This window comes from Pseudorasbora parva, chromosome 9, assembly GCF_024679245.1.
Source record: "Pseudorasbora parva isolate DD20220531a chromosome 9, ASM2467924v1, whole genome shotgun sequence".
Taxonomy (NCBI): Eukaryota; Metazoa; Chordata; class Actinopteri; order Cypriniformes; family Gobionidae; genus Pseudorasbora; species Pseudorasbora parva.
Window position 1 is genome coordinate 4,720,509 of NC_090180.1, and position 23,172 is coordinate 4,743,680.

General features: G+C 38.8%; 2 protein-coding genes across 9 annotated transcripts in view; both read right to left on the reverse strand.

Annotated features, from left to right (window-relative positions):
- Nucleotides 1–5,446, reverse strand: part of asap1a (ArfGAP with SH3 domain, ankyrin repeat and PH domain 1a) — a 75,377-nt gene extending 69,931 nt beyond the window's left edge. The window contains exons 1-2 of one of the 2 annotated variants that reach the window (XM_067453556.1): nucleotides 5,278–5,446; nucleotides 4,800–4,884 (exon numbers count right to left, since the gene is read on the reverse strand). In XM_067453556.1, the coding sequence (XP_067309657.1) occupies nucleotides 4,800–4,858 (59 nt within the window). In that variant the 5' untranslated portion in view covers nucleotides 4,859–4,884; nucleotides 5,278–5,446. The remainder of the gene's footprint in view (nucleotides 1–4,799; nucleotides 4,885–5,277) is intronic. The other variant, XM_067453555.1, reaches the window with a different exon arrangement.
- A 1,344-nt stretch (nucleotides 5,447–6,790) lies between these two features.
- ubtfl (upstream binding transcription factor, like) lies at nucleotides 6,791–23,095 on the reverse strand. 7 transcript variants are annotated; one of them, XM_067453559.1, is made up of 20 exons: nucleotides 22,923–23,095; nucleotides 18,151–18,257; nucleotides 17,860–18,041; nucleotides 17,605–17,688; nucleotides 17,319–17,474; nucleotides 17,056–17,120; nucleotides 16,841–16,961; nucleotides 16,521–16,631; nucleotides 16,303–16,430; nucleotides 15,967–16,108; nucleotides 14,232–14,273; nucleotides 14,012–14,125; nucleotides 13,771–13,926; nucleotides 13,387–13,515; nucleotides 12,292–12,377; nucleotides 11,862–12,051; nucleotides 10,976–11,023; nucleotides 10,438–10,569; nucleotides 8,576–8,692; nucleotides 6,791–7,465 (listed from the first exon to the last, which is right to left on the reverse strand). In XM_067453559.1, exons 2-20 carry the CDS (start codon nucleotides 18,206–18,208, stop codon nucleotides 7,379–7,381), a joined length of 2,148 nt encoding a protein of 715 aa, XP_067309660.1. In that variant the 5' UTR covers nucleotides 18,209–18,257; nucleotides 22,923–23,095; the 3' UTR covers nucleotides 6,791–7,378. The 7 variants fall into 7 exon arrangements, with proteins under 7 accessions (XP_067309660.1, XP_067309661.1, XP_067309664.1 ...); XM_067453560.1 differs by lacking the exon at nucleotides 22,923–23,095 and adding an exon at nucleotides 22,437–22,874 and having other exon boundaries at nucleotides 8,576–8,689; XM_067453563.1 differs by lacking the exon at nucleotides 22,923–23,095 and adding an exon at nucleotides 22,437–22,873 and having other exon boundaries at nucleotides 8,576–8,689; nucleotides 10,504–10,569.
- Between the last annotated feature and the right edge of the window lie 77 nt (nucleotides 23,096–23,172).

Genomic DNA, 23,172 nt, shown 5'->3' on the forward strand with positions numbered 1-23,172 from the left:
CGGAGCGATGTCTCAGATCTGGGTAAGGTTGAATGGTAAGGCAATGCGTAAAATGAAAAGAAACGTTGCCAAATGTGTGGCGGTGCCTTTTTTCTTCACTATGAAATCCTCGTCCCTAGAGAGGGTCGTTGTGTGTAATTTCCACGTCTTTCCTCTTCCCCTCTTAATTATCCACTTGCATCTACATAAAACGGCTCAGACTCCTCTCCTTGTTCTCCCAATGCAAAACGTAAAATGCTGGTTTAAAATGCCCTCATTCCACAAGTTAGCTTTAAAGTGCAATGCTATTTTGAGTATTTCCTTCAATTATTGTTGTTCCGGTGTCGGAAGCGGTATCATTCTGTTTTCTCTTTCCTCCGTTTTTCCCCCCGTCCTGACGGTCTGAGCTCCCTGACACCAGCGCGTGCACGCACGCTCATCTCCTCCCACCATTGATGACGGGATAAGCTAGAGGAGAAACTGCGCATGCGCCAGACTTTACCTTTGCTGCTTTATAAAATATATATTTTTTCCATTACATCAAAAAATCTAATTGAATGAATAAACAGCTTTTGACTTTCTCAGTTTGTGTAAATCCACTTGGGGTTCAGAGTGTTTATTTTTTCCCTCATTCATTTCACACGTCTAATAAAATGATGTGGTTTTGTTTCATTAATACAGAGTATACTTCTTTCTCGATTTAACCCTAAAGAATGGAATGTGACAACATGCCCCATACATGGGGTAACATTGTAACGAGCTTAAAGAATGAAAAAGTAAATTTAAAAAAAATGAAAATTCTTTCATTAATTTCTTACCCTAATGTCGTTCAACACCCGTAAGACCTCCGTTCATCTTCAGAAAACAAATTAAGATATTTTGTTTTCTTACGGTTGTCAAATGACATTAGGGTGAGTAATTCATGAGAGAATTGTAATTTTTGGGTGAACTAACCCTTTAAAATGTTATTTGATCTAATAAAAAATATACAAGACAAACTAAAATTATTTCGTCATAAAATACAATTATTAAAATTTTCAAATAAAATGGCATTTTTTTTAACATTAAAAATAAATTAACTTTTGAGCTTGACAACACACATGCTGCAAAACACAGCTATCTATCATAGTTATAAAAACATAATAATAATTATTAATTTCTGAACACTGGCTCTCAGTCTTTATTCACCTTTTTCCTCATAGTTTCTTAATAGAATTCATAAAAGTATAGAATATAATGTCATATTTCCAATAGGGGCTCATTGTGACAACATGCCCCGCCTGCTCCACTGGGATTTAGCCCAGGCTCGCGTCTTCTGCTGTTAGATCTGCATTAAAGAACATCTCACAGATATTAGATTACAATATCAGATTTGTCTTATTTCAAATAAACAGGGATGAAAAGTTTACTTAAGTAGGAAATTTACTTTTGCTATGGTGAAATAAATGTTCAGTGATATCTTCCAAAGATTTTTGTAATTTTGGCACAATTTTTACTCTAAATAATATTGACATGGCAACTAGTAAATCCTCTAAGTTTCGTCATCCTGGCATGTGTGTAAAGTGTTTAACCATGTGTGTAACAACAACTAACCCTGCGTTAGGTTGGGCCCCACTCTCCCAATTAGGTTATCAAAATAAATAATTAAATAAACACAATAAATAAATAAATAAATTATTGGTAAAGTTAATTAATTAGTATATTAAAAATAAATAAAAAAATAAATTCAGGACTAAATTGTGCTAAAATAAAAAGGGTCCAATTGGGTTATTTATTTATGCCTTAGGTTATATTTATTATTATTTAATTCATAGATTTTAAATGTAGTCTATCATTGAATTCTTTGCTCTAATTCTGATATCTGAATGCATCCAGAATTTACCGTTTCATGCACAAAGGCAAGAAATGTTTAAGAAGCAGTCATATAAGCTCAAGCTAAACACAGATATAGATCGTATGACAGTCAGTCATATTTATTATGGGCACAAGCACGTAACTATCACCATATAACAAATGGTTTGTCTCAAATTCACCAATTTTTTTCTTTGTAGGAACTTCAGCACAAAGCCTTATATACATATATATATATATATATATATATATATATATATATATATATATATATATATATATATATATATATATATACATATATATATATATATATATATATATATATATATATACATATATATATATATATATATATATATATATATATATATATATATATATATATATATATATATATATATATATATATATATATATATATATATATATATACACACACATTTTCTCGCACTATATTATTATTTGGACATCTCCAACTGCAACGAAAGGGGCATCCAAAGAGCACAATCTGTCCATGGGGACATCAAACAATTTAAAGATATAGTTCACCCAAAAATGAAAATTAGCCCATGATTTACTCTTCCTCAAGTCATCCTAGGTGTATACATTTTTCTTTTTTCTCAAAACAATAGTTCTTTCAGACGATTCTTTCAGATCCGTCCATCCTAAAAGTGCATCTATCCATCAAAAAAGTGCATCTGTCCATCATAAAAGTGCATCTATCCATCATAAAAGTGCATCTGTCCATCATAAAAGTGCATCTGTCCATCATAAAAGTGCATCTGTCCATCATAAAAGTGCATCTATCCAACATAAAAGTGCATCTATCCATCATAAAATTGCATCTATCCATCATTAAAGTGCATCTGTCCATCGTTAAAGTGCATCTGTCCATCGTAAAAGTGCATCTGTCCATCGTAAAAGTGCATCTATCCATCATAAAAGTGCATCGATCCATCATTAAAGTGCATCTGTCCATCATAAAAGTGCATCTATCCATCATAAAAGTGCATCTATCCATCATAAAAGTGCATCTGTCCATCATAAAAGTGCATCTATCCAACATAAAAGTGCATCTATCCATCGTAAAAGTGCATCGATCCATCATTAAAGTGCATCTGTCCATCATAAAAGTGCATCTATCCATCATAAAAGTGCATCTATCCATCATAAAAGTGCATCTGTCCATCGTTAAAGTGCATCTGTCCATCGTAAAAGTGCATCTGTCCATCATAAAAGTGCATCTATCCATCATAAAAGTGCATCTATCCATCATTAAAGTGCATCTATCCATCATAAAAGTGCATCTATCCATCGTAAAAGTGCATCGATCCATCATTAAAGTGCATCTGTCCATCATAAAAGTGCATCTATCCATCATAAAAGTGCATCTATCCATCATAAAAGTGCATCTGTCCATCATAAAAGTGCATCTGTCCATCATAAAAGTGCATCTATCCATCATAAAAGTGCATCTATCCAACATAAAAGTGCATCTATCCATCATAAAAGTGCATCTATCCATCATAAAAGTGCATCTATCCATCATTAAAGTGCATCTATCCAACATAAAAGTGCATCTATCCATCATAAACGTGCATCTATCCATCATAAAAGTGCATCTATCCATCATTAAAGTGCATCTATCCAACATAAACGTGCATCTATCCATCATAAAAGTGCATCTATCCATCATTAAAGTGCATCTATCCAACATAAAAGTGCATCTATCCATCATAAAAGTGCATCTATCCATCATAAAAGTGCATCTGTCCATCATAAAAGTGCATCTATCATCATAAAAGTGCATCTATCCATCATAAAAGTGCATCTATCATCATAAAAGTGCATCTGTCCATCATTACAGTGCATCTGTCCATCATTAAAGTGCATCTGTCCATCGTAAAAGTGCATCTATCCATCATAAAAGTGCATCTATCCATCATAAAAGTGCATCTGTCCATCATAAAAGTGCATCTATCATCATAAAAGTGCATCTATCCATCATAAAAGTGCATCTATCCATCGTTAAAGTGCATCTATCCATCATTAAAATGCATCTATCCATCATAAAAGTGCATCTATCATCATAAAAGTGCATCTATCCATCATAAAAGTGCATCTATCCATCATAAAAGTGCATCTGTCCATCATAAAAGTGCATCTATCATCATAAAAGTGCATCTATCCATCATAAAAGTGCATCTATCCATCGTTAAAGTGCATCTATCCATCATTAAAATGCATCTATCCATCATAAAAGTGCATCTATCATCATAAAAGTGCATCTATCCATCATAAAAGTGCTCCACACAGCTCCGGGGATTAATTAAGGTCTTCTGAAGTGAAGCGATGGGTTTGTGGAGTATCGCAAGCGTTGACGCCTCTAGCGCTTCAAACAAATATGACTGGGCAACAATCTCAAGCCCCTCTTCTATTATATTGAAATCCTCTGGCATTTCTTTTTTTTTTATTCTAATTTTAGACTCTAATGCATGACTGGAGTATTGTTTTGCTCTATTATCTGCACTTCCGCATTCATCAATACGTCATGCGTCAAATCACTCTTTCACCATTTCAATGTGTATGGCTGTCTGTCGGAAGCTAGCTATTTTAGTTTATAAAGTTTTCAATATGGATATTGTGGCGCACTTTTATGATGGATAGAACAGAAATAGTCATTCACTGCCATTATAAAGCTTGGAAGAGCCAGGACAATTTTAATATAACTGATTGTGTTCGTCTGAAAGAAGAATGTCACATACACCTAGGATGACTTAAGGGTGAGTAAATCATGGGCTAATTTTCATTTTTGAGTTAACTATCCCTTTAGGACTTCAGGCAGTTGTTTGACTTTTTGTTGAGGACGGTTATAGACTGATGTTCAAATCTATAAACTCACTAGAAGCATATATGATGTGCAGATTTAGTGGTGCAACAAAAAGAGCAGTAAATTTTCTACTCACCGACTCCATAAAGAATCCCTGGAGGAAAAACTTGATAAACGAGAGGATGAGGACCTCATCTCTGTAGTCACCTCAATAAAACAGCCTCGAGTTAAGACAATAAAAATGCATTACTATCAGTGAGAGGAGAGTGTCAAATACATCTGTTTCCTGTTGGAAAATCCAGCTTAAACTAGCAGCTGGTTTCTGGTCCAAGCAAGATCAATTTGGGGACATTATTATCCAGCATCTTTAACTGGTCGGTCTGTTTATTAGTAGTTAGTTGGCCAACCAGTTACCCTGTTCCAAAACACAACTTCTGCAATTTAGGCTGGATTTTCCAGAGAAGTAAACATGTGAATAGTTAAGTGTGATTCTCATCTTTCTAATGAAAATTGCACTCCCTAAAAATAGTAAATATCTCCTGAAGTTTCAATTCGCTTCTGACATCACATTTGTGTAAAACAAATTTTGAAAAAAGCCACGCCTTATAACTTACCGAGACAGCTGCGGTTTCACGCCGTGTTAACAGATTAAAAGGTGATTGCAAAAGCGATTGTGCGTAGAGCTCCGTGTTTCCAAATGGCACCATATTCACTGCATTGTGCTCAATCCAGACATTACGGGCTGAATCACATGCCGCTACAGTTACAATGAGCTGGAATGCGCGCATTGATCTGCCCCATCTGGAGCTGCTGGACAGGAAGCGAAAATCAAGCATGTGGGCTGGAGGGGGCCGGAGGAGGGAATCCTGCACAGGACCACAACTAATGGCAGGAACTGGGAACGCTTAACTTTTAAATGGAAATCTGATACCGCTGGCGAAATGTACGCGTTATGCAGTATTAAATTCAGCCTCACTGACAGAAATGACAAGCTCGTTCTCTGAGAAGAAAACATGCTGGTGATCAGCAATGGTACTCACTCAAATCTTTCAAAGTATATTAAGCTCATTAGACACACAGGACACTTAATTTAATTAATAAAGAATATATATATATGTTACCTTAAACATATTTTGGATAACAGCTACAATAGTAACTGCATGTAAAATTATGTTTTATAAATTTAACGTTTTTTTGCAAATGTTTTAAATCAGGATCCCATCCACATTCATCATCTCCTTGAAATTCATTGAAAGACCTGTTTTCTTTAAAACTATTTTTATATACTTTTCAAGTAAATGTTTAAAAATATATATAATAGTTAATATTATATAAATACACCGATCGGGCATAATATTATGACCTAATAATTCCTAATATTGTGTTGCTCCCCTGAGTCCTGACCCGTCAATGCATGGGCACCCTGACTGATCTGTGGCTATGGTCTCCCCATACGTAACAAACTGGTACATATTGTGTATTCTGACACCTCTCTATCAGAACCAGCATTAAGTTCTTGAGCAATCTGAGCTCCAGTAGCTCGTCTGTGCATCAATGAGCCTTGGCCACCCATGACCCTGTGGCCGGTTCTCCACTGTTCCTTCCCTAGAGCACTTTTGATAGATACTGACCACTGCAGACCGGGAACAGCCCACAAGAGCTGCAGTCTTGGAGATGCTCTGATGCAGTCATCTAGCCGTCACAACATGGCCTTTGTCAAACTTGCTCAAATCCTTACGCTTGCCCATTTCTCATGCTTCTAACACATCAACTTTGAGGACGAAATGTTCACTTTCTGCCTAATACATTCCACCTACTAACAGGTGTCATGATGAAGAGATCATCAGTGTTATTTACTTCCCCTGTCATAATGTTATGCCTGATCATACATTTATCTTTTATTAAAAAAAAGTATGAAATCTAGCATTTCTATATTGAGGGTCTGGATTGGTTAAAAATCTGGATTTGCAAAGGGTTAAAAAGCATTGCTCTTAAATGCATCTGTCATGTATTTATAACCTTAGATTGAATCATTTGGTACACATTCTTATCCACATACTAAAAGTCCCCTAGTAAAACAGTAATAAACATCTCTTTTTTGATGGATCATGAAAATTTTTGATTGAGTACAAGAGGGGAAAAAAGTGCATTTATTATGGAGGATCTGCAACAGAACGTTCTAAACAAGACGTGAGCAGCTCGTATAGCCCTCAGAGCCTCAGCAAGTAGCTGAGGCAAACAAATATAAACAGGAGAACAGGGGATTTCATCTCCATTTCAAAGTCTTTCACTCATAACATCCACCTCCAAGCAACCCTGATACTTTTGAAACTTATAAAAGCTCAACCGGCTTAATCGAACAAATTCTTTTCAAGTTAAAATAAAAGGAACAAAAAACAAAACAGCCAACACAGATTTTAATAACACACCTATATAAAGGCAATAAAAACTGATGCGATTACCACACATGTAACACAACTCCGTTAAAAGAAATAACAACAAAAAAGTCGTCCGATTGACTTTAAGTCTGTTCCATGGACACGGTGACTGGGAGAGCTGTTAGCCCCCCCACCTCGTCTCTTGCTGTGTTAAGTTAGGGAGCAAGATTACTGCCTGCTGTGAGCTCACAGCTACTGAACCCCCTCCCCTTTCTCTGGGAGGGTATTTTTAGGGGGCGTGTCCAGCACAACCCCCTCTAAGAGGGGGTGGGACAGGTTAGTCTGAGTCAGAGTCACTACTATCTTCTGATGATGAGCTGCTGGAGCCGTCCGACCGGTCGTCGTCATCGTCGTCATCTTCATTCTGTGTATCATGCATCAATGTTAATACTTGCAATAATAATAAGAGCAGATTTTCTAAAATTTAAAGGTGCACTATGCAACTTTTCCATCCGCTAGCGAGCGCCTTTTCTAAACAAAGGCGTAGTTTGATGACACCAAGTTTTGGCGCAGTATCTTGGACATGTGGTCTTCACCTCACAGCCGGTGGAAAATAGGACTCGGGCAGAAATCATGTTGATGGATGCGGTTATTAATGTTACTGTAGTGTGAAGCAGAGTAGGGCCGAGTGTTGTGGAGCTGAGCAAGGCCGCTGGAGCGATTGTTAAACAAACACACAGTTCGCGAGCAGCGGGACTTTTATTATGACGGGACACAGTCACATGCGCTATTTCTGCTTTTCCGGTCATGAGTATGAGTTAACGAAGCTCTGTATATCATATTAGATACATCTGAGTGTGTTTAAAATGATGTTATGGCGTTACTCTGTGCGTTCGCTCAGCAGCTGCTGTGACTCTTGTTCACACAGTGAGAGTAAAGGCTACAACATACTTCACAAGAACAGAGAAAAAAAGTTCTCGCTCCCAGGGCTGCGAGAACAAAATGACGTCATGTTGTTCTCGCAGCCCTGGTTTGGGAGTTCGCGCAGCTTGTTCTCGACACATCGCCTGAGTAGAACTTTTTTCTTGCGGATGTCCAAGAACTATTGTGTGATTGGTCAGACATTTAATGTGGGCGGGGTAAATGCGGAGAAACGCAGAAGATCGTCACCTGCTTTTCTCGTAGCATATGGAATGTACTGGCCAGAACGAACTTTGTTCTTGTTCTTTCGACCTCGAGAAAACGAACAAATTTATTTGTTCTTGCAGAGTATGTTCCAAGCTTAAAGCGTTTCTGCAGAATAAAACCGGAAACCGAGGGTAACGCAGATATGACGCAACTGAAAGGCGACTCTCTCAGACGTCCCGGCTCCTTGGTTAAAATAGCAATTTTCTCACAATTTACAAATAGTTGGAAACATTTGGGATATTGTAAGTCCTCAACTGAACAAAATATGTAACAATGGACTGGTGGTTTTTGGATATTTTACTGCAAAAATACTACATAGTGCACCTTTAACAAAAGGGAAATTAACCTCATCATCTTCGTCATCATCATCACTATCAGAGCTGCCGGATGACTCATCATCTTCATCCTCCGAGTCTGAGGAGTCTGTTTTTTCATCATCGTCATCGGAGTCCGACGTGTCCTGCTGGAAACCAAGAGTCACATTTCTCTCAAACAGGCAGCTATACATGTATCACTGTATTAGCGCGTCACTGTATCCGCGCGTCACTGTATCTGCGTGTCACTGTATTTGCGTATCACTGTATTTCCGTATCACTATTTGCTTGCGTATCACTCGTATCACTTTATTTACATGTCACTGTATTTCCGTATCACTATTTGCTTGCGTATCACTCGTATCACTTTATTTGCGTGTCACTGTATTTCCGTATCACTATTTGCTTGCGTATCACTCGTATCACTTTATTTACATGTCACTGTATTTCCGTATCACTATTTGCTTGCGTATCACTCGTATCACTTTATTTGCGTATCACTGTATTTCCGTATCACTATTTGCTTGCGTATCACTCGTATCACTTTATTTACATGTCACTGTATTTCCGTATCACTCGTATCACTTTATTTGCGTGTCACTGTATTCGCGTGTCACTGTATTCGCGTGTCACTGTATTCGCGTGTCACTGTATTCGCGTGTCACTGTATTCGCGTGTCACTGTATTCGCGTGTCACTGTATTCGCGTGTCACTGTATTTGCTTGTGTATCACTCGTATCACTGTATTTGCTTGTGTATCACTCGTACCACTGTATTCGCGTGTGTATCACTCGTATCACTGCATTTGCTTGCGTATCACTCGTACCACTGTATTTGCGTGTCACTGTATTTGCTTGCGTATCACTCGTACCACTGTATTCGCGTGTCACTGTATTTGCTTGCGTATCACTCGTATCACTGTATTCGCGTGTGTATCACTCGTATCACTGCATTTGCTTGCGTATCACTCGTACCACTGTATTTGCGTGTCACTGTATTTGCTTGCGTATCACTCGTACCACTGTATTCGCGTGTGTATCACTCGTATCACTGCATTTGCTTGCGTATCACTCGTACCACTGTATTTGCGTGTCACTGTATTTGCTTGCGTATCACTCGTATCACTGTATTCGCGTGTGTATCACTCGTATCACTGCATTTGCTTGCGTATCACTCGTACCACTGTATTTGCGTGTCACTGTATTTGCTTGCGTATCACTCGTACCACTGTATTCGCGTGTGTATCACTCGTATCACTGCATTTGCTTGCGTATCACTCGTACCACTGTATTTGCGTGTCACTGTATTTGCTTGCGTATCACTCGTACCACTGTATTCGCGTGTGTATCACTCGTATCACTGCATTTGCTTGCGTATCACTCGTACCACTGTATTTGCGTGTCACTGTATTTGCTTGCGTATCACTCGTATCACTGTATTAGCGCATCACTGTGTTTGCGCATCACTGTGTTTGCGTGTCACTGTATTTGCGTATCACTTTATTTGCGTGTCACTGTATTTGCGTATCACTTTATTTGCGTGTCACTGTATTTGCGTATCACTGTGTTTGCGTGTCACTGTATTTGCGTGTCACTGTATTTGCGTGTCACTGTATTTGCGTATCACTTTATTTGCGTTCGCGTGTCACTGTATTCGCGTGTCACTGTATTTGCGTGTCACTGTATTTGCTTGTGTATCACTCGTATCACTGTATTTGCTTGCGTATCACTCGTACCACTGTATTTGTGTATCACAGTATTTGTTTGTACGCCATCAGCACAAATCAATGATCAAACTTTGACACTAAGACTAACACTAACTTTGTAACACTAAGACGCTAAACAGTGAGTCCACAGGCTATGTGGGTGAGTTGCCCAGAGAGAGCGGGCGTTACCTTGGCCCGGTACGCCATGGAACGCTTGCCCCCCCCAGGACCCACCGGCGCGGCTCTGGCACCTACCGCCTTCCCCTTGGTGACTCGGACTTTCGCCCCAGGACCTCGTGCTTTTGTCGTGCTTCGCCGTTTCTATGAGGGCAGAGACAGGGCAGGGTGGGGGTGCAAGGACAGAGCAGCACAGGAAAAAAAAAAAAACACGTTCAAGCTCAAGCAATGATTAGTAGCCGCATAGTACAGCACTAAAAACAATATTCATTCAAGTTTTGTTAGTTTGAGCTGAGAGACCTATGTGATTCTGAATGGACAGAAAGGAAATAATAAAGCCACATGTGATGGCAGGGACAGAAACAGCCTCTATAAGCAAAGTCTAAATTAACCGAAGTGCCTTATCTTTCCATGCAGTGCAGGGGGTATATGTTAAAGAGAAAATCACAATCTCAGCTGTATGAATTCTGTGTGAGACGTAACTCTAATATACAGAGCTTTGCATTATAAAGCACAGGTTACAGCTGCAAAAAAAAGCGCATTTACTTACCGTAGTGGAGAACTCCTTATAAACCGCACGCTCCTGAGGGGATAGTGACTAGGAAAAAAGCAAAAACGAGGACATGTCACTACAAATCTCCAAACTCACATTGTTCATGCATTCATTTTTGTAATAAGGTAAAAGACAAACAGAAGTGTCCATGTTAAAGAAAAGGAAAGAAAATGTTATTAAAAATTAAATTTTTTGTTTAAAACGTGCCAATTTCATGAGAGCTAAAATTCCTAAAATTTTAACATTGTTATGCGTGTTGTTGAACATGATAGCAGACAATGTGATCATCTGTTAGTTTTAAGTGTTGGAGAAATTTTATTTCCTTTGCGCCATTTTCAACTTCTGGGTTTAAATTCGTCCATGTGTCAACATCATGAGATGTGACTTTTTTTGTACTATAATACAGTGATGACTCATCTGTGTCTCATAATTATTCATGAGACTGAGTGTCCTCGCATACAGTAAGTTAAAAAGGGGGGGTTTGGATTTCATCGAAAATATCTTAATTTGTATAAAGATGAGTAAAGGTATTACAGGTCAGGAATTAAATGAGAGAGAGTAATTAATGACTTTTCATCTTTGAGTGAACGATCACTTTAAGGTTCTCTAGATAATAATTCAATTTTCTTTTAATAAGGCTTTTTTATAAATAAATAAAAATACTATATGCTGGCCAAAAATTATCAATTTTTTATTTTTTTTTATTTAGAAATTGAAAACATGCTCATCATAGATGAGGTGTATTTTAGTGACTGAATATATAAATTGTATTTTTAATGTATTTCAGAAACGACTTCATATATAGTTAGCACCATGTCACTGATCCAATAATAAACAAAGTGTTTTTGATTTGCAGAACTGGATGATTCAACAAACGTCTTACCTTTACCCAAGCATCAAGCTCAGCTTTGTACTCCAGCTGTTGCTCCTCCACCTGCTTTTTATATTTGTCCTTCTGGATCTGACTGAGCTTGTGCCACCGCTTGCCGATCTCCACCATGCGCTCTTTCAGGCTGAAGTGATTCAGTTCACCGTTAGTTAGGAGTTCCTGAGAGAACATTTGATACCCGCTCCTGAGGTTGGAAGGAGAAGACATTTTGCTAACACTTTGTCTTTGTTACATATGTGACATATGTACTTAAAATTAACCCCAAACCTTAATCATATAGTAAGTACATGTTGTTAATTAATATTACTCAGAAGTTAAATGTATAGTTACACTGTAACAAGGACAAAATGTTGTATTTATTTATTTATTTTTTACATGAAGAGAAGTCTCTATGGAAACAGCAAGCTAAAAATGTGACGCTTACACCGGGGGCTTCTTAGGCTCGCCATCAAATTTTGGTTTTCTTTGCCCCTGTCCTGACAGAACTGTCCTCATCTCTAACAGATCCCTCTGCAGAATAAAAACAAGAAGAAACATGAGCAAAGAGACTTTTACTATTGATCCAAACGCAAAGACAAGACAAGTCTATGTTAAAATGCTCATGAAAACAGATGAGCAGGCTAATAAACCATTGCAAAAAAATGAGGTTTATCTATCTATCTATCTATCTATCTATCTATCTATCTATCTATCTATCTATCTATCTATCTATCTATCTATCTATCTATCTATCTATCTATCTATCTATATACACACACACACACACACACACACGTTGGGTGTAACTAGTTACTAAGTAATTAGTTACTGTAATTTATTACTTTTAATATTACAATTTTAAGTCTCACTTTAAAATGCATGCTCTGGTCAGTTAATAAGAATAATGTATGTAGTTTTATATTATGTATTTGAATGAATTAAGAGCCATTTCATGTCTATCCTTGAATCGCTTAACACGAGATTAATTATAGGATTTGGAAAGTAATAAGTAATGAGTAATTAAATACTTTTTGGAGAGCGTAATCTGTACAGTAATCTAATTACACTATTGAAGATGTAATTAGTAACTAGTCATTAATTACTTTTTTAGAGTAACTTACCCAACACTGTGTGTGTGTGTGTGTGTGTATATATATATATATATATATATATATATATATATATATATATATATATATATATATATATATATATAAAGTATATATATAAAGTTAGCACACCAAGATGCCAGATTCATGAGAATATGCATGAATAAGTGAGAGAACACAAAAATGAAGACATTTAAACATCACTGCAATGATGCTGAGTAACGCTCAGTACAAGCTCAGTACATGTACAAGTTCCACCAACTTCAGCTGGAAACAGCACAAACTAAGCACATACACACTGAGATACAAGTACATCCATTGAAGACCCCTCCGCCTCTACTCTGGGGAGGAGGAAAGTTAGGGGTGACCAACATTTTGACATTTCTTCAGCACAGGTGAGAAGACAGTGGTCAAAACGTCTGGTCACTGACCACGGTCCGGTACTGAACCTCGTATCGCTTCTGGTCCTCTGCAGCCTTCTTGATCCAAGGAATCTTCTCCTTCTTTTCCATGGCCTTCCAAGCAGCATCCATCGCATTCTGTGCTTTCTTCCGGTCGTTCTGTAAAGAGCAACAGTTTATGTTTATTGTTCCTAGAAAAGAGTACAGTGGTAGCTCAAGTACTTCAGAAAGGCTGTGCAAAGCAAAAACAATCCGTGTGGTTTTACAGCAATGAGATTTTACTGTTGGTGGAGCTGCCCTGCATGATGGCACGGACATATTTAACACACACTTCGTGGTTAAAACAAATCTTTCTTTAGCATTCTGTGATTCAACTCTTCCTAACTTATGAAAAATCATTCATGTTGCTCTCACTCTGTATTTAGCCAGATAGTCTCCTATCACGCTCTGCTGCCACATCTCTTCTGGAGTCTTGGGCGTTTCAGGAAGCCGCGTTTTCTTCTTACTGTTTTGCTTCTCTTTTGAAAGCACGTGTCCCCATTGATCCAGCTCAGGGTCACGGCACCGTTCCTACGGCGCAACAAGAACTACTACTTATTCTGATTCATAACAGCATGCATGTATATATAAACAAGGACCTCTTGCACATGCCCACCTTCACAGATGGAGATTTGGCCCTCAGGGGGCTGCCAGCACCCGCTAAGCTCAGCTTACTGCCTCCCAGCTTCTCCTCTCCCAAAACACGGTCCCTTTCCTCTTCTGGGAGACTCTGCAGAGAGACAGCATTTGAGACAAAGTGTCAAAATAAGCAGGGCCATCCTTTAAAGGCAGAATCAAGAATTCAACAGTATGAATTTGTGGTGCCTTGTACTTGCCTCAATAAACCTCTGAAGGTCAATCTCATACTGTTTCTTTTTCTGATGAGACATAAAACAGATTGTCATTTTTAGGTATTATAGCTAAGCCAGTGTTAAAGGTTAGTGAAAAGGTTTCCAAAAATGAAATGTATGTCATTAATGACTCCCCCTAATGTCGTTCCACAACCGTAAGACCTCCGTTCATCTTCACACACAGTTTAAGATATTTTATATTTAGTCTGAGAGCGTATGCAAGTGTAGGCAAGGCAAGTTTATTTGTATAGCACATTTCATACCCAATGGCAATTCAAAGTGCTTTACATAGAAATTAATTAAAACAGTGGTAACAAATGCATGAGAAAAAAAGAGTACCATATGGACGAATAAAAATTTAAAACAAGCATAGTTAAAACAGTTGTAAAGATAATAATAATAAAAAAAATAATTAAAAAAAATAAAATAAAAAAAAGCCAGAAGTGTATGCACACTTTACTGTCCATGTCCAAAAAGGGAATAAAAACATCATCAGAGTAGTCCATATGAGACATCAGTGGGTTAATGAGAGTCTCTTGAAGCATCGAAAATACATTTTGGTCCAAAAATAACAAAAACTACGACTTTATTTGTTATTGTCTGGTTTGTTTTCAATCCTCAAATAAAGATTTAAACGGTTATGAATCAGTGTATTGATTCATGATTCGGATCGCCAATGTCACGTGATTTCAGCAGTTTGACACGCGATCCGAATCATGAATCAATACACTGATTCATAACCGTTTGAATCTTTATTTGCGGATTGAAAACAAACCAGGAAGAGAAGACAATGCTGAATAAAGGGTTTTTGTCGTAGTTTTTGTTATTTTTGGACCAAAATGTATTTTGGATGCTTGAAGAGATTCTAATTAACCCACTGATGTCTCATATGGACTACTCTGATGATGTTTTTATTCCCTTTCTGGACATGGACAGTATAGTGTGCATTCACTTGCATACGCTCTCGGACTTAATCTAAAATATCTTAAACTGTGTGTGAAGATGAACGGAGGTCTTACGGGTGAGGAACGACATTAGGGTGAGGAGTTCATGACATAAATGTAATTTTTGGGTGAACTAACCCTTTAACTTGCACAGATTAATTGTTCACCCGAAGACCTTTAATATGTGCTAACAAAGTAAATGGGGTCAATTTTAATTTCATGAGGACTTTAAATTTACCAAATGTTACAGTAAAGAAATGTGTTGTTACAAAAGATTTATATTTCAAATAAATGCTGTTTTTAAAACTTTCTGTTCAAACAATATTGAAAAGGTTGTATCACTGTTTCCACAAAAATATTAAGCAGCACAAAATGAAAAGGAAATGTTTCTTAAGCACCCAATCATTATTTTAGACTGATTTCTGAAGGATCATGTGACACTGAAGACTGGAGTAATGATGCTGAAAATACAGCTGTCATCACAGGAATAATTTACATTTAAACATATATATATATATATGTGATGTTCTTTTTAATTGCAATAATATTTAACAATTTAACTTTTTAGTAATAACTTTTGAACAGTAGTGTATAAACACGCACGTACCATTTTGGTCATCGTTTGGTCAAACCTTTTTGGATTACTATTAATTGACCTTTAATATTATCTCTTTTGGTTTAAACAATTGAGAGTAGATGGGTCTACAAGACTTTTGCACTTTGAGATTCTTCGGAATGAAAAGTGCGTTATAAATAAAATGTATTATTATTATTACCTGTTCGCATCGTTTCTGAAACATGTCCTTCTCTTTCTGGGTCATTATCTTCCACTGCTTACTGCATAGCACCATTCGCTCCGTGCTTGGCACGTCCTTCATGTTTACCATTAGCTCAGCACAGTACAGAGAATAGCCATTTCTGCAGAACATAACCATCAAGATATACTTTAAAAAAATGCACATATATGACAAATATACAAGAATGACTAGTTTAACAACCTTACTTCTAAGAGCAGCAAATCTTGGTAAGATAAGTGTGCATAAGCCATGCAAAACAACTAAATAGAGAGATTCCTGAGAAAACCAAATGTTACTTAGCGGTTTAAAACATACGGTGGTGGTTTGGTTGGCCGGCCATCAAACTTGTCCTTGAGCTGCCGTTCAGCCTTGGTCAAAACAGACTTGACGTGTTCATCAGAGTTTGCATCTGGATGAGCTTCAAAATACACTCTCATGCTTTCCTGTATGAAGAAGTAATATTTCTCATAGTTTACAATGTCCTTTATCTCACCAATCATCACCTTAGCCTCAGTGAGAACACGAAGCCATACCTCGTAGTGTTTCTGCAGCTCCAGAGCTTTGCTGATCCATTTCAGCCTCTTTTTGTCTGGTAACTGGGACCACTGTCTGCGTAACGCTTCCTTCAGCTCCTTCTGGCTTACCTACAAGTATCAAACATGGAAAAGTGGGTGAAGGTCCTTCCATAAACAGTTGAATATGATGAAATGCGCTTATAAAATGTTTGAATTTTATATGAATAAGTCATAAGCTGGACTTTGATTCAGTTACTTAGTTCTTGCTCTTTGTACTTGAGTTGCTATACCAAGACTATATGACCAGTTGGGTCTTTTCCCCTGCCTAATTCTGTTACCTCTGGGTGAACTTTCATGTAGGTCTTCTTCTCATGGTTGTACCAAAGCTGCTGAGGAGTCTTGGGCTTCTCTGGGAGGTCGGACTTCTTTCTCTCCTCTATTAAATCTGGGTGGTCCTCCCTAAAAACAATATAAGCTTCTCAATTAATCACCAGTAAAAAACCTGACATACTTGCGTTAGGTATTTCTGTGCAGGAGGAACGTGGACACTAACTTGAATCGTGCCATGTTCTTCTCAAAAGATTCTTTCTCTCTCTGGAACTCTTGAATGTACTTGAGCTGACAAAAGGAATAGTTTTATATTTATTTATAATATGTTAATACAGTTCATCTTTACTGCAATTACAATACAACAATAACAACACCAAGTTACAAGCATAATAATTAGAAGAAAAAAAGAGCAAAATAATCAAAAGTATAGCATGTCACACTAAACTTCCCAAAAGTATTTCATCCCAACTACCCACAAAAACGAACCTTTTTCTTTTCAGGAAGCTCTTTGTATTTTTTGGACAGAATCTTGGTGAGATCCAAGTTGCTCATCTCGGGGTGGATTTTTGCATACTTGGCTCGCTTCTCCATAAAGAAGCGAAAGTAGGGAGTGAGGGGTTTCTTTGGGAAGTCTGGATGTGTCTAAACAGAGTACAATGCATTGACACTATGAAAAACGCTCTATTCACTGATATAATACATCAGGGCAAATTATGACATTTGTTTAGGATAAAAGAGATATAAATAACTTTTGTTATCTTCACATTCTCACCTTCAATTTTTTCCCCTTGTAAGGATTCTTCACATATTCAATAGCATCAACAATGAGCTCTGTCATCGTTCTGTATTTGCGCACCTAGAGTGGGAAAATTATTATACAACTCTGCTTATTATTGTGCCAGCAAAGTTCAAAGTAAAATAATCTTTACATTGACCGTCTACACTGAATGTCTTTCACATAAACGCCTCTCAGTGTTATTTGGAAAACAGGCACATTATTGCTTTAGCTCACTGGAATTTGGCTCACCTCTGTGGAAACTTTCTGCCATTTCTGCTTACACATGTCTCCAGTAAAAACCCCAAACCCCACCTTCTCCCAGTCAAAATGAGACTCTGTGGTCTTATACTTCATTGTGTCTCCATCAGGTAGCAGACTGCGTATCCTCTCCAGCAGTGTCATACAGTCCTCTTTGCTCCATGTATCTGCAGCTAATAAAAACCAGCAGCAAAGCATTGAGCATGTTGAATGGCCAAAACCAAAGGTTTGTTGTTGTGTATCTGTATGAATGTGTCATTTATTGACAGCATGTGAGTGTACCTGAATCAATTTTGATTCGTCCAGCCTGGGTGCCAGACACACTGGTGCTGCCATTCATGATGACAGAGTTCACCAAGCTCCACCTTGACACGTCACTGGCCAAGTGGCTGCATAGAGAAAGAAAGAAAACTCAAAGTTAGGGTATACATTTGGGCTACTGAATATAGCAATCCTTTTCAACATTATTCATTTATACTCGCATAAAAGGGGCATAAAATCTATTATGCCCCTTTTATCAAGATGTAATATAAGTCTCAGGTGTCCCCAGAGTTTGTCTGTGAAGTTTCAGATCAAATTTCCTAACAGATTATTTAATATACCAATTAGAATATTTTGTGTTTGAGAAAAATTTGCTGTTTTGTGTGCATCTCATTTAAATGCAAATAAACTGCAGTTCCGCACTGCTAGGGATGGGCGATACCGTCCATTTTGTTTTCGATATGATACAGATACTTTCAAGGCCAATATAACCAATATCGATACTAAAGTTCTAAACTGAATTTTGAAATTATTAAAAAGACTAAAAATGTGTTTTTTTACAGGTTACTGTCCCTAACTTTACCCTTAAACTGACCCACACCACCACACCTGTCCCTAACTTTACCCTTAAACTGAACCACACCACCACACCTGTCCCTAACTTTACCCTTAAACTGAACCACACCACCACACCTGTCCCTAACTTTACCCTTAAACTGACCCACACCACCACACCTGTCCCTAACTTTACCCTTAAACTGACCCACACCACCACCCCTGACCCTAACTTTACCCTTAAACTGACCCACACCACCACACCTGACCCTAACTTTACCCTTAAACTGACCCACACCACCTCACCTGTCCCTAACTTTACCCTTAAACTGATCCACACCACCACACCTGTCCCTAACTTTACCCTTAAACTAACCCACACCACCACACCTGTGCCTAACTTTACCCTTAAACTGACCCACACCACCACACCTGTCCCTAACTTTACCCTTAAACTGACCCACACCACCACACCAGTCCCTAACTTTACCCTTAAACTGACCCACACCACCACCCCTGACCCTAACTTTACCCTTAAACTGACCCACACCACCACACCTGTCCCTAACTTTACCCTTAAACTGAACCACACCACCACACCTGTCCCTAACTTTACCCTTAAACTAACCCACACCACCACACCTGTCCCTAACTTTACCCTTAAACTGACCCACACCACCACACCAGTCCCTAACTTTACCCTTAAACTGACCCACACCACCACCCCTGACCCTAACTTTACCCTTAAACTGACCCACACCACCACACCTGTCCCTAACTTTACCCTTAAACTGACCCACACCACCACAGCTGACCCTAACTTTACCCTTAAACTGACCCACACCTGACCCTAACTTTACTCTTAAACTGACCCACACCACCACACCTGACCCTAACTTTACCCTTAAACTGACCCACACCACCACACCTGTCTCTAACTTTACCCTTAAACTGACCCACACCACCACACCTGTCTCTAACTCTACCCTTAAACTGACCCACACCACCACACCTGTCCCTAACTTTACCCTTAAACTGACCCACACCACCACACATGACCCTAACTTTACCCTTAAACTAACCCACACCACCACACCTGTCCCTAACTTTACCCTTAAACTGACCCACACCACCACACCTGTCTCTAACTTTACCCTTAAACTGACCCACACCACCACACCTGACCCTAACTTTACCCTTAAACTGACCCACACCACCACACCTGTCCCTAACTTTACCCTTAAACTGACCCACACCACCACACCTGTCCCTAACTCTACCCTTAAACTGACCCACACCACTACACCTGACCCTAACTTTACCCTTAAACTGACCCACACCACCACACCTGTCCCTAACTTTACCCTTAAACTGACCCACACCACCACACCTGACCCTAACTTTACCCTTAAACTGACCCACACCACCACACCTGACCCTAACTTTACCCTTAAACTGACCCACACCACCACACCTGACCCTAACTTTACCCTTAAACTGACCCACACCACCACACCTGACCCTAACTTTACCCTTAAACTGACCCACACCACCACACATGACCCTAACTTTACCCTTAAACTAACCCACGCCACCACACCTGTCTCTAACTTTACCCTTTAACTGACCCACACCACCACACCTGTCTCTAACTTTACCCTTTAACTAACCCACACGACCACACCTGTCTCTAACTTTACCCTTTAACTAACCCACACGACCACACCTGTCCCTAACTTTACCCTTAAACTAACCCACACCACCACACCTGTCTCTAACTTTACCCATATCCCACCTCAATATTAGCAAAATTGTTTTGCAATACAATGTGAACACAATCAGTACATTGTACTTATTTTTTGATGTAAGCACATAGGAGTTAATGCCACCTAATATAAAGTGGGACCACAATTTTTTATAGTTTTGATTAACAAAAACAATACTGCCACTTAGGAATGTAATGAAGGATATATTTCACATGAATGTATTCGATTTTATTATTATTACTAATTATTATATGTTGTGAATGGTCGTATAATTATGATACGATTGAAGAAATGTATTGGATGTCATCACTGCCACCCAGAGGAACATGTGCCCACGCCCCGCCTCTGGACAACCTCGACACGGACGCGTCATCACGCCGTCGCCGTGGCCATACCAGTGCACCAGCGGCGGAGAACGGCGAGAAATCACGGCAGGAGGATGCTATGACCGCATATTATTTCCAACGTCTTTAAATGATCAAGCCACGATTTTCATCTCGGTTCACTAAGAGCGACCGGCTAAGTAAAACATCCAGGAAGGACCGACAACTATCCGCGCTTCCTGCGCGATGCATGCCCCGGCTTGCGGATGCGAGAGAAAGGCGCACGTACATGGTGCCGGGGGTCATCTTGGCAAGGAATGGCAGGAAAGACTTTCTTTTGGGATTATGTAACCACGGCCAGCGAGACGCGAGGACGAACACGGTTGCATCAATGTCCGCGGAAGTCTCGGTCTCTCCTCCCGTTCTCCGCGAGCGCGCACTATTTACATTCTGTCCGTACAGCACATTCATAGGCGAGTACCTAACTATTACATTATTACTATAATATCAAATATTTTAGAATATTACATATATGACATCCATGTCAACACATCTAGGGTATGCTTTAGCATTTATTTAAATAATTAACCGTTTTTTATAACATTTTAATTCGTGTTTATTTCAACTTTAATATCAACGAACAGGTTCGGAGTTGGCATTGAGGAAATGCTCGCATGCATACTTTTATATTCTTTGCCGGTACCACAGTATTTTCCGTCTTGTATTGTATGCTATGTTTTAAAACATACCGTATCCAAAATCACCGAGAAGTGTCACTGATGCACGTGCCTCTCTCTCTCGGGCTGTCTCGCTGCGCGCCCGCACGAGGCGCCGGTTTCCCGGTTACAGTGTTATCCCCGCCCGCGCGCAAGGTCAACTGAGCCAAAAATGCTAAAAACACGAAAAATGTTTATATTTTCCACCAATATTCCGAGTCTTTCTGTTAACAATAAACATCATTAGTTGTGAGATGTTCAAGAATTATTGCACTAATCACTTCTGACAGAAAGTACGATAAAGTATACTGTCTAAAAATACATTGTTTTATTAAAATTACGGTTGATAACAAAGTTTTCGCATATTTACGTAAATAATTCGTGTGAAGCCCACTATAACTTATTAAATGAATGAGCGTAAATACGTTTCCTGTAGTGCACCGACCGTTAGTCTGTTGGCAACCCCGGTAATGGCGTCTTTATTCCGGCAGGAGTCACCACGCAGCTTCCGCTGGCACGAATGCCTAACGAGCGAGCTACTGGCGAAAGTACGACGAATATCGCTTACGCCGATTAAAAATGCGAAATGATGTCCTTATATACCAATATCAGTTACATACTTACTGAAAATCCAGATGTATATGCATGCAGATTTCTTTATTTTTTGCAGGGATTGTGACAATATCATAAAATGCATTATTTCACAATAAAATCATTGTGTCATTAATAAAATACTTAGATGCTTAATTGTGGTCTCATATTAAATATCAGTTGAATAATGCAATGTTTCGGTGAATCAGAATTAGAAACAGAGGTATGAGCGGGCGCTTGTTCCTTCTCTCGCCCCAGAGCCCTCACTGCAGCGCCGCCATGAATGTTACAAAGACTCGGCGACTAGCAAATTGAAAACCGTTCAAAACGGGCTCATTAATGATCAAATCACTTACCTTTTTTAATATTCCGGCACGGATGTGTTTATTAATTAGCGATGTGTTCGTGTTAAACGGTTTTATTGTATTTAAGTATCTGTTTTTTAGCCGTAAACCCCGGGGAGTCAGGTCGAAACGAATCCGACAAAAGGAGCGTCTGGTTCGGTATGAAACTCCGCCCAGCGCCGCAGGGGGAGGAACTCCGAGGGAAAACATGCGAGAAAAAAAGGCGGAGGCTAAAACTTAAAAATAATGTTTATTTTTAACATTATGATACATTTTAAATTATATCAATGTAAATGTTAATGCATTTTTCAACATTTTAAAGCGCTACTTTCTCAAGCTTTAAACGCGTCCTAAAATTCCGTGCATGCATCTAACTATAATAAACCACGTTAATATTAGTTGTTATAGCTCTATTTTTATGGCAGGCCATTTAACAGCACAAAATATCTACTGTTTCCCTTGTAAAAGAGCAGAACTCTTTGCCAAACCTGCAACTACTTCAAGTGCGAAAGCGATTAGTTTGGGTGCCCACATTCATTCTGCTGCCGCGGAGACTCACACGGCCTCCGCGCTCCAGACATCTCGGCTCTGTAGCCCAAAACACTCGGTTCTAATTAGTTTGAGGAGTTTATCTCCAATTTTAACGTTAAACTGATGTGTTGGCAGGGACGCTGGTGGCTGCTTGTGCTTTAGTTCCCATCGCTTGAATCACTGTCACAGAGGCACCGGTTCTCCTCAGCCTTCGTGA

What these genes read in the sequence shown, in the direction of transcription:
- ubtfl (XM_067453559.1), bottom strand. Translation starts at nt 18,208, where the DNA reads ATGAATGGCAGCACCAGTGTGTCTGGCACCCAGGCTGGACGAATCAAA. An exon ending in ACAAGGGGAAAAAATTGAAG is followed by an intron (nt 17,475 to 17,604) that starts GTGAGAATGTGA and finishes TACTCTGTTTAG; the next exon opens with ACACATCCAGACTTCCCAAA. An exon ending in AGGTTCAGTACCGGACCGTG is followed by an intron (nt 12,378 to 13,386) that starts GTCAGTGACCAG and finishes TTTATTCTGCAG; the next exon opens with AGGGATCTGTTAGAGATGAG.